The 16,462-nt window shown below is 42.9% G+C and overlaps 1 protein-coding gene across 3 annotated transcripts in view; it reads right to left on the reverse strand.

The window, feature by feature from the left end:
* LOC128874598 (transcription factor SOX-5) overlaps window positions 1-16,462 on the reverse strand; it is a 223,799-nt gene that overhangs the window by 150,195 nt on the left and 57,142 nt on the right. Inside the window, exon 1 of one of the 3 annotated variants that reach the window (XM_054119473.1) lies at window positions 13,909-14,508. The exons of the other annotated variants lie outside the window; for them this stretch is intronic. Coding sequence (XP_053975448.1) covers window positions 13,909-13,922 — 14 coding nt within the window. The 5' untranslated portion in view covers window positions 13,923-14,508. Of the gene's footprint in view, window positions 1-13,908; window positions 14,509-16,462 lie in introns of those variants that run through there. 3 annotated transcript variants of the gene reach the window in all.

Genomic DNA, 16,462 nt, shown 5'->3' on the forward strand with positions numbered 1-16,462 from the left:
GTAAGTACTATTTTGTTCCATAACCTTTTTACCTTTTAAGGGCTGTACAAATGTTATTTATTTCCAACCATTCCGATATATTCAGATCTGTGCCACCTACCACAAATCGACATGGTCTTACCAGACAAACCAAATATTAACAATCAAGTGAAGTTTTCTCAAAATTCTACATTAAACAAATTCATGAAACCACTACCTTAAGCAAATTCTTGGATTATGTATTTGAAACGATGACAGACGATGAAGAAATGCTATGTCTTGCGGTTTCCGAGTGAAATATCACGAATATGGAGTTTCGATATAAAAATGAAACCGTAGAAGGAATTTAAGGAAAGTCAAACAGGACGGCAATCTTTCATGATAAGATTGAAGGTACACGAAAGTCGTGTTCCAAGGAACTCACGATAAAGCAAAATGCAACGCAATATTAAAATACCAGAGAGAAATTCATAATTTCAGTTTTCTGTCTATCGAGCATTGAAATCATGCAAACCACAGGAGAGCATGGAATCAAGATTATTTCATTACCCTAGTTGACAATCGAGAAATGACTATCGTTACATTAATCTTCTACACCTGACCGTGTTTATTGCTCAATCTAATACATTTCCAGTGCAACCGCAGAGATCAGCAACACGGTGGAAGTATAAAGTCGCGCGGCTTAATTATCAAACGAACACGCAGGTCGCGCGAGCGAGCAAAAGAAAGCATGATCTAACGGGTTGCGCAACGGCACAGGGCCAGAAGTGAGTGAAATTACATAAATTGAGAGCGCATTAGAAGTCTCATTAAGATACGATGGCTACGCGGATTATCGCGTATCACGACCTCAGCTGGCTGGTTACTTAGGTGTCGCGCGCCAGCAAACCTCGGGGCGTAATCGCGCGACGAAGGGTCCCTAGCAAGAAATCTTGCATTTTTCTCATTAAATCTCGCTCGCACTTGCTATACAGAGCGACTCTCAATTACAGGTCGATAGCACGCATCAAAATTTCGTGGCAATATCCACGTATGACGTGGATATTGTCACAATACGCTCCATATCTATTGATATCGAAACTCCTTCATCGTATTGCGATGGAAAATCATGATTTTTTAGTAACATCTAAAATTGTAAAATTTATTCTGACGTGAAATTAATTGCGTCGTCCTAAAAAATGATCTTAAAGTCCTCGTTGATTCCAATGCAAGTAAAAGGCAAATTCTCACTGGATATTTGGATGTTCCGTTACTCGGGACACACCTTGTGTATCCCGAAATGGCGCTTCGGAGCATCTACGAGTACACGCAGTGGCGAATCTCGAACTGTCAGGTAAAATCCTCGGATGGCCCGTTATCGTTTCCGCGCTGGCGTGCGATATTTCGAAATTTTTAGTTACTCAAAGACGCGGCCTCGTTCGCCTGGGAAAACGAGAGCAAAACGAGGGTCTGCCGTTGGAGCATCGCGCGGCCTTAAATTTACATGCACGGGAAAAAGACTCCAATTACGCGCGAGTTTATGTAGAGCGCGGCGTCATTAAGATCGCGAATTACGCGCGATCGCGAACTCTGCGAGCTGTAAGAGATCACGCGCGACTTCCCCGTCGCTTATTTCGCGTCTCGGTAAGAGATTTTCCGTGGCGGCGTGTCCTGTCTCCGCTTTCACGCAACGAGGGGCGGAATCTCTAGAATCTCCCCGCTGATAGGTTTAATTGGATGCGCGCTGATACGCTATTAATCGTGCTAGAAATTACACTTTCTCTAATCGCGTAAACGTAGTCTGATGGAGGTGCTCGAGTAAAGTCTGCACCCACTTAGCGTGGCACGTGAAATCAAAATAAATCATTGCGAAATGTTTGGTGTGCTTTCGGTAGTTGTTGAAACCAGAAGAAAATTGGATCTAAATAACTGTTATTAATGATATCAAATCGTCCTAATGGAATAGGAGACAAACTAGCAGGTTTTAAAAGGGTACATATACATGTACTGTAGGTTCTCTTCGGTATTTAAATTATAATATTAGTTTATACATCGGCGTGAACATATAAAAAACAATTACATGCTCGATAAGTTTATACTTCGTGTCGTCACCTTATTAGTAAACATGAATCGCAATCAATATAATTGAACATGATAACGCCAGTCACCGACTTCACGGCGCGCGTCGCGTTAATTTTCATTATCGGGTATACAACACAACGCTTCCACTAATGCTTGCAATAAAACGAGGCATAACGGCTTCGTTTACCGGCCTACACGAAACGTTTCACTTTTATCGCGTATAAATCATCGCAGCCTGGTGGGAATGGCTTGTCCTCCTCGTCAGCCTCAAATTCCACGGTAATGGGACCGTTTTCAATTGTATATTAAATAATAAAATAAGTTGTATATTCAAATCAAGTCTTCAAATGAAAAGATTCGAATGAAAGATTTAAATTGGAAGATTTGTTTTGAAGATTGCACTGCTTTTATTAGCTGTCTGTACTCGAGGGGAAAAATGACTGCCACTCAGGCACGAAAGAGACAAAAGCACGATGTAGCCTTTTTGTTTAAAAAAAAAGCACCGAACAACAAGTAACCGTTCGTACGAGGACGAGACTGCAAAATTAAACCAATGGCGGCTGTTAGCGTCCTCGATGGACGTCGTTCGACTCGAATCTTCCTAATAGACGTCCAAGTCCACGTCTTGGAAGAATCGCCATTAGTGGATGTCGAATTTTATTCCGCGACAATCTTTATAATTCGCCTTATCGACCCTGGGGAAAAGGGAACTGCTTCGTTCGGAATCGTAACCATTCCATTAGCACCGGTAACAAAATAAACAGAGCGAGGCAAACCGGTAAATTGTACCTCTGGTTCGATCGTCCAAAGTGGTTCGTACTCGGAGCTGCGCGTTTCGTTCTTGCGAAGTACTCGCTCCTCGATGTCTCCCTTCTTTCACCCTTCTCTTTCTACCTACAGGCACAAAGCACTTCGTTCTTCCTCATCGGATGACTGGTAAATATAGTGTCAATAGTGTAGAGGTCTTATCAATGAAAATGTATACTGTACTAATTAAACCATCTATTGATATCAATTTCTCGAGAATGTGCTTAATTATCGGACTTTTCAAAACAGCTGAAAACTATATTCTTCCACGTTTCGCTCCTTCGTTCGCTCAGACTTCAAAACAAAGTTTAAATCGACGCCTAGATTCTCCAAAATAAGTTGTAAGTGACAGAATTTGAAGAAGCAAGGATGGTCAAAGGTTAAAAAATTAAACTGCACGATGTAGCGTGGAAGAGACGGAAGAGTATATTTTTCGTTGCTAACTGCACCAAATGCAAACTCGAACTGTCGGGCTTTTTTTAGTTATCCGTGACTCTGGCCTTGATCCGGCTAATTCACACGCAGGTACCCCAATAAATAAGCGGTCCCCATTGACGATAGTTCGAGTGCTAACAAAGTAAACATTGATCCACAAATTATCGCGAAATAAATAATTTCAACATTATCATGTAAAGTACAAGATTTAATACCCAGAAATAAATTGCTGTCGCTTCTATTAGTCACCTATAATTAAAATAAAATTTCCCCAGTCTCTTGCACGAATACTTTTGCGACTCGCTGTGTGTCTCGTTCGCGAGTTCTCTGCTTTTTATTCCACGTCGGAGAAGCAGTGCCATCGGAGAACCGCTAGTCGAGAGAGGGATGCGCGTCGTCTGAGGGGGTTGCGAGGGGGATGACAGGTCGCCTACCATCCTCCTCGAGGGAGCAGCAATTTATAAATAATTGAGCCGAGTCCGGTAAAAAATGAATTACGCGTCCCTGTACAATATGAGGAGTTGCTTTACAGTAAAACGAGCAGGGGACCCGCGAGACCGCGCACGGACGTGGAAACGGGAGGACGCACGGTGCTGGAGAGCTCTGCTCGATTGGCGAGATAGAGAGACAGGGGGATGAAGAAAGAGGGAGTAACATAAGCCGCATCAATTTTGCAATTGGAGAATTTTATGTTCGCGCGGCCGCCATATATTATGAACGAGGCGCTTCGACCACCTCCGCCCCCCTTGCGACTTCGATCAACCCTCCAGACCGCATCTCTTTGCTTTCGACCACTGATTTCGTTGGAAATGTTATTTCCACGAAGCATATCGGTGCTCTTTGAGTTTTTTAGAAATATACCGAGGGAAAACAATCACTGTTGTGGGGATATTTATTGTTTGGAAATGTTCAAGATGTTGGTCACTTAGGACTGATGGTCCCCTGAAAAAAAATTATGAAAATCGATGTTATGAAATTGATGTTTTAAAACATATTTTGTAATTTTTACCTTCGCCCTAACGATACAAATGTGTGATGTCCAGCTTTAGAATTTTATTATATTCGGCAGTACTCGGTATTAGAAACGTAAAATATCTGCCGGTTGCGAATGTATTAATGAGACTTCCCTTATAAGGGGATGATATTATAATTATGTTGGATCATTTAATATCACGGTGGTTCCATTTTGTTCCAGTACATTTGGTATGCCTTTTACTTCACTCAGGTTTGCATTGTCGATATCTCAATGATATTATCCACGAGTCTAATGTTATCGATCACTTATCGGTATCTTAACCCGTGTCCAATACCTTCGCGTCGGAATATATCATTGATCAGTGAGAAAAGATATTACGCGGCACGGGGCACAAAAATATGAAGCGCTCGTAAAATGTCCTCATGTAAGTGCTGATTTCTCACTCAAAATTAAAAAAGAGTACACATATATACAACATCGCCATATTCTCTTATCATTGGTACTCGTATCGCGTAGAACAGATTTTAAAGAAAATTTTGGAAAACCTCGAATCACCGCCGTATTTTCTCCGTGCATGAATAAACTGGTGACACGCCACGGAACAACGCGACTAGTTTAAAGTACAAATATTTGTTATTTATAGTCTGGCCGTGGCGAGTATTTGCCGGTGAATCCACCGTTCGTCTTTATTGCAGCGCGTAATGAAGTCGTAAGAGGTCGAAATCAACGTAACGAGCCGACGATCGAAAGAAACGGAGCCAACGATTGCAACAAAAATGCAGGAGAACAAGAGTTCCTTCTTTACATCGGGGCACCGACTTTAGAAAGTGGCATTTCGCATTCACCGATGAACCGGTTTATCATAATTGGCCCGGTAAACCAATAACCGCGTCATTATGCCACAGCATTTTTCCAACGGTGCTGCAACCTGTTAAACATCGAACAGAATATATATCGTCATTCCGATGGAATTTTTGCCAACTTGTAATTCGCGATACAAATGGTAAAGGGGCGATACTTTTGGGAAAAAATCAGGCAGACCAATCCCGGGCAAAATTTATTCGTCTCCTTACTTCGATAATCGAAAGATGTATACTTCAATACTGTTGACGATACGATTAGAGTATACGGATTTCATTTGATAAAGAAACGCGATTAACTTTCATAATAATTTTAATTTCGTCTAGAGTGATACGTGAGTTGCTTTTGAGATTTAGAATCGTACTGACTGTTTAAAATTACCAACAAACACAACAGACAATGAGAACCATAAAGAAAGGGGATGTATATTGGACAGATCGGTTACCCTTCGAATGTTTCTTTTCGCGTAAAGAAACAGAGAGATAAGTGACGAGTGTCGAGGTAATCGGTCGAGGTATACGGTAATTTAAACGCGGCATTTAAATTTAGATATTTCCGAAACAAATATGTTTTTATATCTTAATTTTATAGTTTGATTAAGAAGATTTCCTTCGGCACCACCTCCTTTATTACCGAAAAACCCGTCGCGGAAAGGCTCGCAATTAAAAATTCCATCATCCCTGAAACGCGGCGGGGAATAAAGAGCGGAGGAATCGCCGGTCGGGGCCGCCTGTTCGCGGAAATTAAGAAAACAAATATTATGGAAGCGAGGACAGATAAAAGGGAGAGTAATACGACGCACTTCAGAAGATAAAGTCGGTAATGCTTTTGGCTTTCACGCAAACATCATTTTAATCCCCGTTTTGGCGGAAGAAGCGGCGGACTGAGGAGGTCGTGAACAGGGACAGCGACTCGAGGGTAGAAGCCGAGAGACAGAGGGGGCGAAACGACGGAGAGACGGAGAATGGCGAAGGCAAGGTTGGGCTAGGGGTGGGCTGGTCCCGGGTTGAACCGAAGCGAGTAATCAGGGAGACATTATTTTCCCTTTGAGACCAGCCGTATTTTAATACGAAGGAAAACGTATAATCCGCTTGTACAGTTTCGAGCCACCGAGTTTCTCCCTTACACCGCTTGTCTCTCTGCTCCGATCGTTCACGATTGGCGTGCTCGATAGAATCCTCCGAATGTAAATCGAAGGGTGGCGATCTTCGTCCTTTCGAGTTCCTTCGAGCAATATCCCCCGAAACAAAAGTATCCCTGGGTCGATGAAAAGCTTGGAGATCTAAAGCGTCTCGCGATCTTTAAGAGCAGGGGCGAGGCCGCCGCCGTGGAACTAATGAAGCTTGCTCGAGAGCTCGTTGCTTGTCGATTTTTTAAATTTACCTGCCATTCGGGGGCGTGGAAGAATGTGGAATATGGGTAAAATTTATTTAGAATCAGTGCGTAGAGCAAAACTGGCATCAAGGATACATCAAAGAAAAGTATTTCGACATTTCAGCCGTTCATTGCACGAATCGGTTAACTCCATAAAGCAAAAAGTTGAGAAATGTGATCAAAATGACTTAATGCTGTTAATCTTTATTATTCAGGAAAGGTATTATAAATATGAAAAGTAATGACTATACCAAGTGCTTTAACACTTAAATAAGATTTTTCAAAAAGTGTAGTTAATCGATTTGTGCAGTGAACGGCTCATTTGAAGCCTCTATTTGAAAGGAGGGGCCTCTTGAGGGGCCTCTAGATCCACCACTGTTCGAGAGGATCCTCTTTCTTTGCGGGCGCAGGAGTGAGTTTCAGCTTCTTTTGCTTGGACGCAGTGGGACCGGTTTCTGATATCCGCCGCGAGCTCCGAAATTTGCTAATGACGCAATTATATCGTTCCGCGGGATCGTTGAACCGTCCTAATTCGTTGGTCGGGACCCGTTCGAAAATTTTGTCTCCGCTACGAATTCTTGGCCCGAAGAATCGCCCCATTATACGCTCCAAGCGAGAACGGAGAATAAAAATGAAAAATATGTATACCGTATACCGCGTGGTCCCCCTCGTTCTTCCTCTACCCGAGTCCCGCTCGTCGTCCAGAGAATAACATTCGCACTTTACGATTATGTCTGCCTACTTTTTTTTTTTTGGCTCGTTTTTTGTCAAACTGACTGTGGCTGTTTGGTGTCAACGACAGATTCACGATCGGCTCTCTCTATACTCGCGGCGGTTTCGCTCGCGAGACGACTACCAAAGAGTCGCATAAATCGAGATCGTTGAATTAAATAGGCAAGGTCTCCGCCACCTGAACGATGCGTATCGAGCGTTTAATCCTGACATGGATCTCTAGGTAATTCTGCTTATTTAACGAACACAGAAGCTCTATAGAGTCTTTTGAAATACTTTGCCTCCGAGGCGATGAAATATCAAGTCGTTTAAAATTCGTCAGCTTCGAGTTCGCCGAGTTCAAACACATCTGCTCTTAACTCAATTCTGAGATTTAATAATTACCATAGCCTACAACATATCGATACTTTCCTATTGTTACGTCATAACTGTTCCTAATATAAAATAATTTTTCCATCTCGAGCACGTGATTCCTTGACCTATAAAACTATTTCTGAACAAGTCCACGAGTCATAAAGTCCCCATTTTGAAATCGTTTCATCGATTGTATAAACAATCTATACTTAATTCAAAGTTCCACTCATATTTCACGTAAATTGCCCAACTATTCAAGAACAACGATAATAAAAATAATTGAATTACAATGGATCAGAACAGAAGAACCTCGTGCTGAAGGATCCAGCTTCGTGGCTAGCGAGAAGCTCGCGCATCGCGGGGTTCTCTCTCCATCAAAACTGTCAGGACAAAATAGAAACGGCTAAAAATAATCCGTTGGAATGATACATCCCGAATAAAAAAATAAAATACGCGGATCATCGGCGAAGATAATACAGAGGGTCGAGCGAGGTCGCCTCTGTTCAGGCGGTGGCCTCGTATTTTATTCGATATTTTTTAAATACCGCTCGCGTCAGCCCGAGACGAGACCGTGCACGGTGACCGGATGTCGTAATGACGTACCGACAAAAGCGCGCCTGCGCGAGCATTCGTTTCTCTCCCTGTCCTTTCTTCCCGCGCTCCGCAGGATTCTTTTCTCGATAGTCTCGATTCCCTCGACGCTGTCGCGAGTTCGTTGGTCGCGATCACGCGTATTTACAACAGCATTCCGCGCGCGTATTCCGTTAGGCTTCCCTCTCGGACCCATAGATACGTGTCCGTCCAAGAATCTTATTGTTCGAACTCGACTGTTCGACTCTTGTATAGACAGAATTGGAAGTTGACTTAAGGGGGAGCACCACCTTTCGGGGCGAAAGGAATGCTGACATTTCGGATTTTTCTTCGAGGATACAGAACGAGTAGCATGCATTTTCTGTGGGTACATTGAAAGTATGGACTTTAGCGATATTATGGGTAGGTTTCATAAAATAGTTTCGATCATTGTTATCCACAGAATTCATTCCCAAATATGAGGATCTATTTCGACCTAGAAAGTCTTACATTACTTTTATAGGCAAAAAGTAACGTAGATATAGAATTGTAGTATAAGATCAGTATCCTTACCAATCATTCCTACATATGAGGATCTATTTTAGCCCTTAAAATCTTACATCACTTTGATGGATTGAAAACTGTGGTAGGCTTTAACCCTTTGCACTCGAATGTTTCTTCTAAGGGGGCATCGTAAGTCCAGGCAAACTTTATTAGTGATTACACAAAATAAACTTATGAGAGCGTAAAATTTGTAAAAGTGTACGATTCCTTGAAGGTTTCGGTTCAACTATCCGGAAAAACATTATACGACATATTATATGTATTATACATATTTTGTATGGCATGGTGCAATTCGGGAAGATACACAAGGAAACCTAAGATTGCAACTTAAAAGATACAAACTATTAATGCATATTTATGACTATTTCACACATTACCACATATTGGAATAGTATAAAATTTTGATTTTTGACATAAATGTTTCTTCAATGTCGCAAATTACATGCTTTTTAAGTTACATTTATGTAATACAACATGATTCCTGTTTGCACATGTTGTAACGAAATGGCCCCGAGTGCAAAGGGTTAAAATTTCATTGCAAAATCAGTATATACTCAAATGATCGAGTATTATCGCCATGGACATCCGATAATCGTCGTCGTGGAAAGTCGAGTTATTAAGAACACTTTTTCGCGACATTACGACCAGTTTACGGCCACGGTTCTTCTCGAGGCACCCAAAATAAGCGTGAACCGATGTCTCGTCGTCCGCGACAATAACGCGAGCGATCGAACTCGTTCGTCATCGTTCCGTTTTATTAGCGTTCCACGTCCCCGTGAGTTTATGTCCCGTTGCACGCGTAGCTTCAAAGCGTTTTTATTAAGCGCAGCGCCGACACAAAACAGCGGAGCAGATTACCGGGGAGACGCACCTGACCCCCTCGTCTGCGGGAGAGAGAGAGAGAGAGAGAAAGGCAGCCCGAAAGGCTCGGAGAAGGAAAGGGGGAAACGCGAAAAGAGCAGTCGGGCGCATCGAGCGCAGGAATTCGCGAATTATGACGGGGCAAATCTTGGTAAAAAATAACATCTTTTGTCGGGGTTTATGCGGTGGCTGCGGGATAATTTCTTTCGACGAAGACGCGCGGCGTCGCGGGCGTATCGCTCCGGATTTAACCATTCGTCGGTGCTTTCTCATATTCTTTGTCTCGAAAGACAGAGAGAAGCTGGGAAATTTCGTTTGTTAAGACAGTAAAAATAGAATGAAAGAAACGCTGGGGAATAGAATACAAATTTTACCCTACGAAGCAACCAAAGGTCAACATGGCAAGGAATGTATGCATATTGAGTAATGACAAAAATAAATATAACATCACATATCAGAGTGAAAAGTGACAATACAATGTATCCGAATGAATAAAACGCAGAAAAGACCAGAAAAACCTGAAAGATGAACGAAATCCGCCAATCGGGGACCGTATCGAAGCATCAATCGTGGTTTGCGCGGAGGAACGATAAGATTAAGGTAACAAACCTTTCCCACCGTCGAAAATTTTACGCGAGTCCGCGAACAGGCTTTATCGGCTCGGTTTCGCCTTCGAGCGCGATACGCGATACGCGTTATTGACAGTCGAACACCGCGAGCGAAGAGATATATACCCATGGCTGGTGTACGATGTTTGCTCGGTGTTCCATTGGTAGCGGCGTGTCAATATCTTTACGAATACAACATCCCTGTTTCAATGAGAAACGATAGCCGCGAGCAAACTCGTCGATTCGCGTTACATCATCGCTTTTGACGGGACTTCCGGTAGGTGGGGCAGGGAACATTCAAATTGCAATGACAAATACCGTATCTTCTTCTTCTTCTTCTTTTTTTCATTTCTTCGGTTGGATGTTCGGTATGCGATACGTGGCCGAGAAGCAAACAAAGCGGGGAACGCTAATAGAGTTACGTATAAACGAAATGCACGCAATTGTTGGCAGAACTCGGACAACCGACGAATTATGTCCTCGCGAATTTCGTAATTGGTTACAATGTGTAACCTTGCACGTTGGAGAGGGACTCTTCGAGTTGTATGTACGCTGAGCCGATGTATGTTCAAACAAAACGCGAAGCGCGTGAAATTGTTGCTTTTAGAATAGAATGCGTGGAATAAAAATTCCATGATCTCAACTAATGTCAAAAGAGTCGATAGTGTAAATAGTTTTAAGGGGGAACCGTGGTAGAATGTTGAATGGCGAAATTATTGAAATACTAAGAAAGATTAATGTTACTGTAAAGACCTCTTCGAATTACTGCACTGAAGATTAAGACAAACTATCATAAATTAATTTCAGCGGAATAAACGTCAAGCATTACCGACAACTAATAAGAAAATACATCCATAACTCAGTTTATCTTAAATTATAATTAAAACTTGAAGGTAGTGAAACTTTCGTTACTATATTGCATTTCCAGTATACCGCTCACGAGATCATAATATATTTGTTTCTTGAGCATGCTGACATATCTCTGTATACATTAATGTATTATACTTGCATATTCGACGCAACTCATCTGCATATTGCGACCTATTTTATTTCCATAATCACTCGTAGTCTATTAATGTACATTTAATTAATATACAGGGTGAAGCGTTCGAAATTGTTACTTTTTAAGAAGAATGCATGAAACATAAATCGTACGATTCATGGTAGTCGTAAAGTGAATGAAGCAAAGATTTGTGCCGGTGTGTTCGAGAAGCAAATAAACTGGAAATGCTAATAGAGTTACCCATCGACGAAATGCGCATAATTGTCGGTAGAACTTCTTCCCGAATGTCGTAATTTGTTGATGTTATATTGGCGACTTTGTACGCTAGAATAAGACGATCTTTCTATCACACGCGAACTCCATGTGTGTTTAGTTAATGTATAGTACAGCGTACTTCAAATTGCCACCTCGATTCACGTTTATATATATATAGATAGAGATAGCATATAGGTAAGTACATATAGATAATAGTATTTCCAGGGAAAAGAGGGTTAAACAAACATTACATTCCTTAGTGGGGTACGTAACACGGATGAATAGAAAAGTTTCCCAAGAGACAGAAAAAGAATACTTCGAATAAATAGATGACGAATAAAAGCAACGTACGGAAATTTAGAAAACCATTGAAAATGATACCTCCTTAAATCAGTTAACCTCAACCGTTTTGTTTATTTGCAGCATTCTCTTCTACCTGCCATCAATAGTGGCGATCCTTCGAGTGATACCACAGCTGCTAAATAGACATTTACGCAAAGTAACAAGACTCATTGTCGATACTATCGAAGGCACAGAGTGAAACCAACACCTTCTCATCTCGACTTCCATAAAGGTATTACAGACAAGCGATTGTAGCCATTTTTTTGGCAAAGTGTTTCATAAAATATCAAAAGACCGAAGCTGCTAATGACCGTGGGCATTAACATGTACACAGCAATGCCTCGTGCTCTTTAGAAATTAATTTGCGAGTCGTAAACTCGCGGGGCACGTATATTTCAGTGGCTCACAGGTATAATCATCAAAGTCTCTCGCCCAGTTGCGCCTAAGGATTACGAAATGCATGCATGCTCCAACAATTCGATAAATTCGATACTTACATACCTGTAACGAATGTATCACTTTTTGAGCCTAGACAATACTGACCACTTTCTCCTGATAGACTCTTGATGTGTCTACACATGTTCCTTTCGTATGAAAGTATATTTCCTACGAACAATCCAAGTAAAAACGCAGGTAGTCTGTATGATCATCATTATTTAGAATAACATACGACTCGACCAATAGAAATCGATCATGAAATTTCTATTTCTAGAAACATGGTAGTAATTTATCTTGCATGGAAGCAGCTTTTTAATAAATATGTTTAAGGAGTGGATTATGTACATAGTTTTATTGAAGTGTTTGTAGACACAAGATATAAACCTAATGTGACTACTGATTCGTCTCCCATGGGAGTATAATTTTCAATGGAAAATTACCAAACATTGTCTTGGATAGGAAAGATTATCTAAATATACATACATAGTTTGAACTCTGTATGGAGTATGTATTAAAGATAATAAGAACAGGAGTAAAATAAATTTTCCGTAAGTATCCTTAAAGGAGGATTCACGATCCAATAATGTAGAGGTTCTCAATCTTCGACTCTGGACTTCTCAAGAGAATATCATTACAAATTAAATCACTAAGTTGCACGCGACGCGTTGCATTTATAGTGTCTACAGATTTTATAGACATGTACCAATCCGAAGTGCACTCACGGTGCAACGCTATAATCGAACAACCTAAATCGGATAATTCCATCCACTAGTTTTACGACTCCATGGTTGCGCCACACACGATTTCGTTGACAGAGCTAAGTCACGGTACGGGGAATGCGTAAATCGCGCTCGAACCTGGAATAATTCACCTCGAATCGACGATCGGAGCGTAATCCGATTCCGTTTACGCAATTTCGTTCGAATCGCGATCTCCCATTCGCGGCTCGCGATCGGCAACGAGCCAGGACGATCGACGAACGAGATCGCGGCGCGAAATTCGAACGATCTTCGAGGCCCAGGTCGAGATCCAAGGATCGCGATCGGCGAGCCCGTACGATTCCGTGGCACGGCGCTTGTAAATTGATCCAGGCTGAAAGCGATCTGCTCGTTAAGTACCGCAGCCTCCGAGAAAGACAGCGCTGGAAAGTGATCCGGCGGGGATCGAGATCGAGATCGAGGAAAATAACGACGAAACGTGACGCACTTGCAATTAATGGCGGAAGCGACCTGTTCCACGAACCTTTGTTTCTCTAGTTACGCTGAATTATTCTCTCCGCGGCGATCTACGGTTGCGTTGGGTTGTACCATTTGTTTTGTAGCCTATAAGACACGTATACATATTCCGTGAGAGGAAAGTCGGGACTTGCTTTCGCTTCTTTGACACTTTCCGTGAAGATTATTTTGGAATAGATTGAGAGCTTAGTCTTCTTAACGATTAGTTAACTCGTGAAAGAAGAATGGAACTTTAAAAGTTCGAGTTACATCAAGCAAAATATAATTCATTGCATTGGAACAATTTAACCTAAGATGGTTCAAACGTCAAAGAATTCTTTTACACCACAACTCAACTTTTCCTAATCCTAATGTCATCGGTTTCCTAAACTACTAGTGTCCTTATTATTACCATTACTACTCTCGGAACACAGTCTCCATAGACACCAACAACAAGTAAATCAGTGTACGTACCGAACGAGATCCATGCGTTGACCGTGTCGAGGAACCAACGTAGAGGTGTCCGAGATCGTCGCTCACCGATCTCTGGGCGTCACTCGCGGGCACACATACACAGACACATACGCAACAGCACACACGTGGCAGCTACTCGGAACGCAGCGAACGGGTTCGCGGGTTCGCGGACGCACTCGTCGAATGGTCGTGTTTTCGCGGGAGGGACCGTGTCGGTGGCTCGGGGGTCCAGTTTTCGCGGTGCCACCCCGTATATCGCATGGGAAAATAAATCTTGCGGACACTCACCGGGAGGGAGACTGGACACTGGACGCTGTCACCGGACACGGGTTGCAGCGACTGCAACAGATCGCGTGCGTGAAAGAGAGGACGGCTATCAATGGTTGCATTATACAATACCGGGCCCAGCGGTGTGTGCACACGCCTGTGCGCGTGCGTGTGGGGACTCAACGCAAGCGCGAGCGCGTATGTAAACGCGAGTAGAAGCGAACGGGGTCCACCGAACGAACGAATGAGCCACGGTCCGCGCACTAGCAGGTATTCCTCTGAAGAAGAATCTCTCACGTGTACGGAACCTGTCCGATCCCATGCGACCGACCAACGAAAACGTCGCCAACGACGGAACGGACGGTGCATGCCCGAACGAGCTCCACCCTGTTTTCTCTGGATTTACTTTTCGACGAGCATTTCGTCGATTAGATATCGCCACTTTTGCAAACACCGGAGCTGCACTACGTTCGATTATTGTGGCGACCTCTCCTATCCTTTCCCTTTCTCTGCCTGTCTCGTTCTCGGCTGCCCCTTCTACCGCAGTTGCTCGAACGACCATTCTTTCTACGTTTGTCTCGGCTAGTGCAGGTATTTATGGCTTGGAGGCAAACTGTGTTTCGTCTTCATTTGGCAGATTTTGTAATTTATCTTGCAGTGGAGGAAAGATCATTCAGAAACAAAGTCGAGTAGGATACAATCTTCTTCCAACTATTTTAACCCTTAAGCTACAACCACGTGTGAGACTCGTGGTCGGTTATTCTGGCCATAACTGATTATCATAAACATTACATTTTGGTCCCAAGCTGTTGGAGCTTAAATCGTAGCTGAAGGGGTTGATTATTTTAATTGTACTACCCTATATGTATTCCACATATCACGTCTAGCGACTTTAGTCCCACCCGGTTCCGTGCACTCGTTGCGTCCCGTTTTTACCTTTCCATCTTCCCCCTTATTCCTCGATCCTTCCCCGCCATCCCTGGCCTTCCGTCTTTCTCCTGGAGAACCCGACCGGACTGACCTGTTCACGTGTACGCGCCGCACCGGCCGCAATAACTATATCCAGCCGCGCTTTTTTGCCAGGCCGTTCTTACGCGGCTCGGAAATGAATTGAGTTATTGTAAAATCGTGTCCCAGCGCCGGCTGTAATTGTCCGCGCGCGTGTCCCCTCTCTCTCTTGCTCGAAGCGCCTATGTAACTCGAGCGGATTTTTCGCTCGGCGCCTTTTAGCCCCGGTGGCCCGTGCCCGCCACGTGCCCGTCGGACACGATTTCACACGAATCGACGTGCTTCGCGTCCTCTGTCGCAAATTGCCTCCATCTGCCATGCGGTTTTGGCAAAAAATTGAATAACTTTTGATTTCTAAACGAATCTAAGCTTTTGGGTCAACGTATTTTTTACTTGCCAGTATTTCAAACTAAGAGTCAGGTGACTCTAATTTATTTAGTTTTTATGAGTTGTATTTACGTGAAGGTGTTTCCTGACTAACCTACATAGTTTAACGAACAATCGAATTATCTTCGAAGCAGAGTTCGCCAAAACTCTGAGTAAAGAACATAAATTCCAGATCTAATCCTGAGAATAAACGTAAACGAGTCTTCAACCTCCTTAACCTCTTAAACCTTTCAACATGGCTCACTTGAGAGTGACCAACCGAATTGTTGCTCTCTTCATCGAACAAAATTTACTCGACCCTGCTTTGAAGTTGCTTAACACAGATCGCGCGGATTTTTCGCTCGCCGTGTGTTAGTACCGGTGACCCCAGCGAGCCACGTGCGCCCCGTACACGATTTAACGTAGATCAACGTGTTTCCTGTTTCACCTACTCGTAAACCGTGCCTCGGCGTCGTATAATAGATTTGTCGCGGATAATCGTGGCCGCATGTAGATCAAAACTACGCGCAAGGCCATTTCTCGATCGCGGAAACGTGACCTCGATGGACCCCCTGTCGATGTAAGGCAAATTTTTTGATAATTCCATTCGAGATTTATCGCGAAGCTTATCGCTGCGGTTGGGCTCCGAGTCGAGCGACTTCGCCGGTAAACACGAGTTCGCGACTTCGAAGTTCCTAGGAAAGAATTTTTCTTCGAGGACTCTTTGACGGTTCGATTATGGTAACTTATATAATTGTGAACTTGGTACTCCATTCTTCAATAAGAGTGCGAGCTATGACTCACCGTGCTTGATAAAAGTTTATACGAATAACAGAGTAAACTTTGGGAATAAATCTTTGCAGAGAGTTCTCATTCGTCATCTATTGTTAGAACCTTTGTCATAATTTTCATG

This window comes from Hylaeus volcanicus, chromosome 4, assembly GCF_026283585.1.
Source record: "Hylaeus volcanicus isolate JK05 chromosome 4, UHH_iyHylVolc1.0_haploid, whole genome shotgun sequence".
NCBI classification, from domain to species: Eukaryota; Metazoa; Arthropoda; class Insecta; order Hymenoptera; family Colletidae; genus Hylaeus; species Hylaeus volcanicus.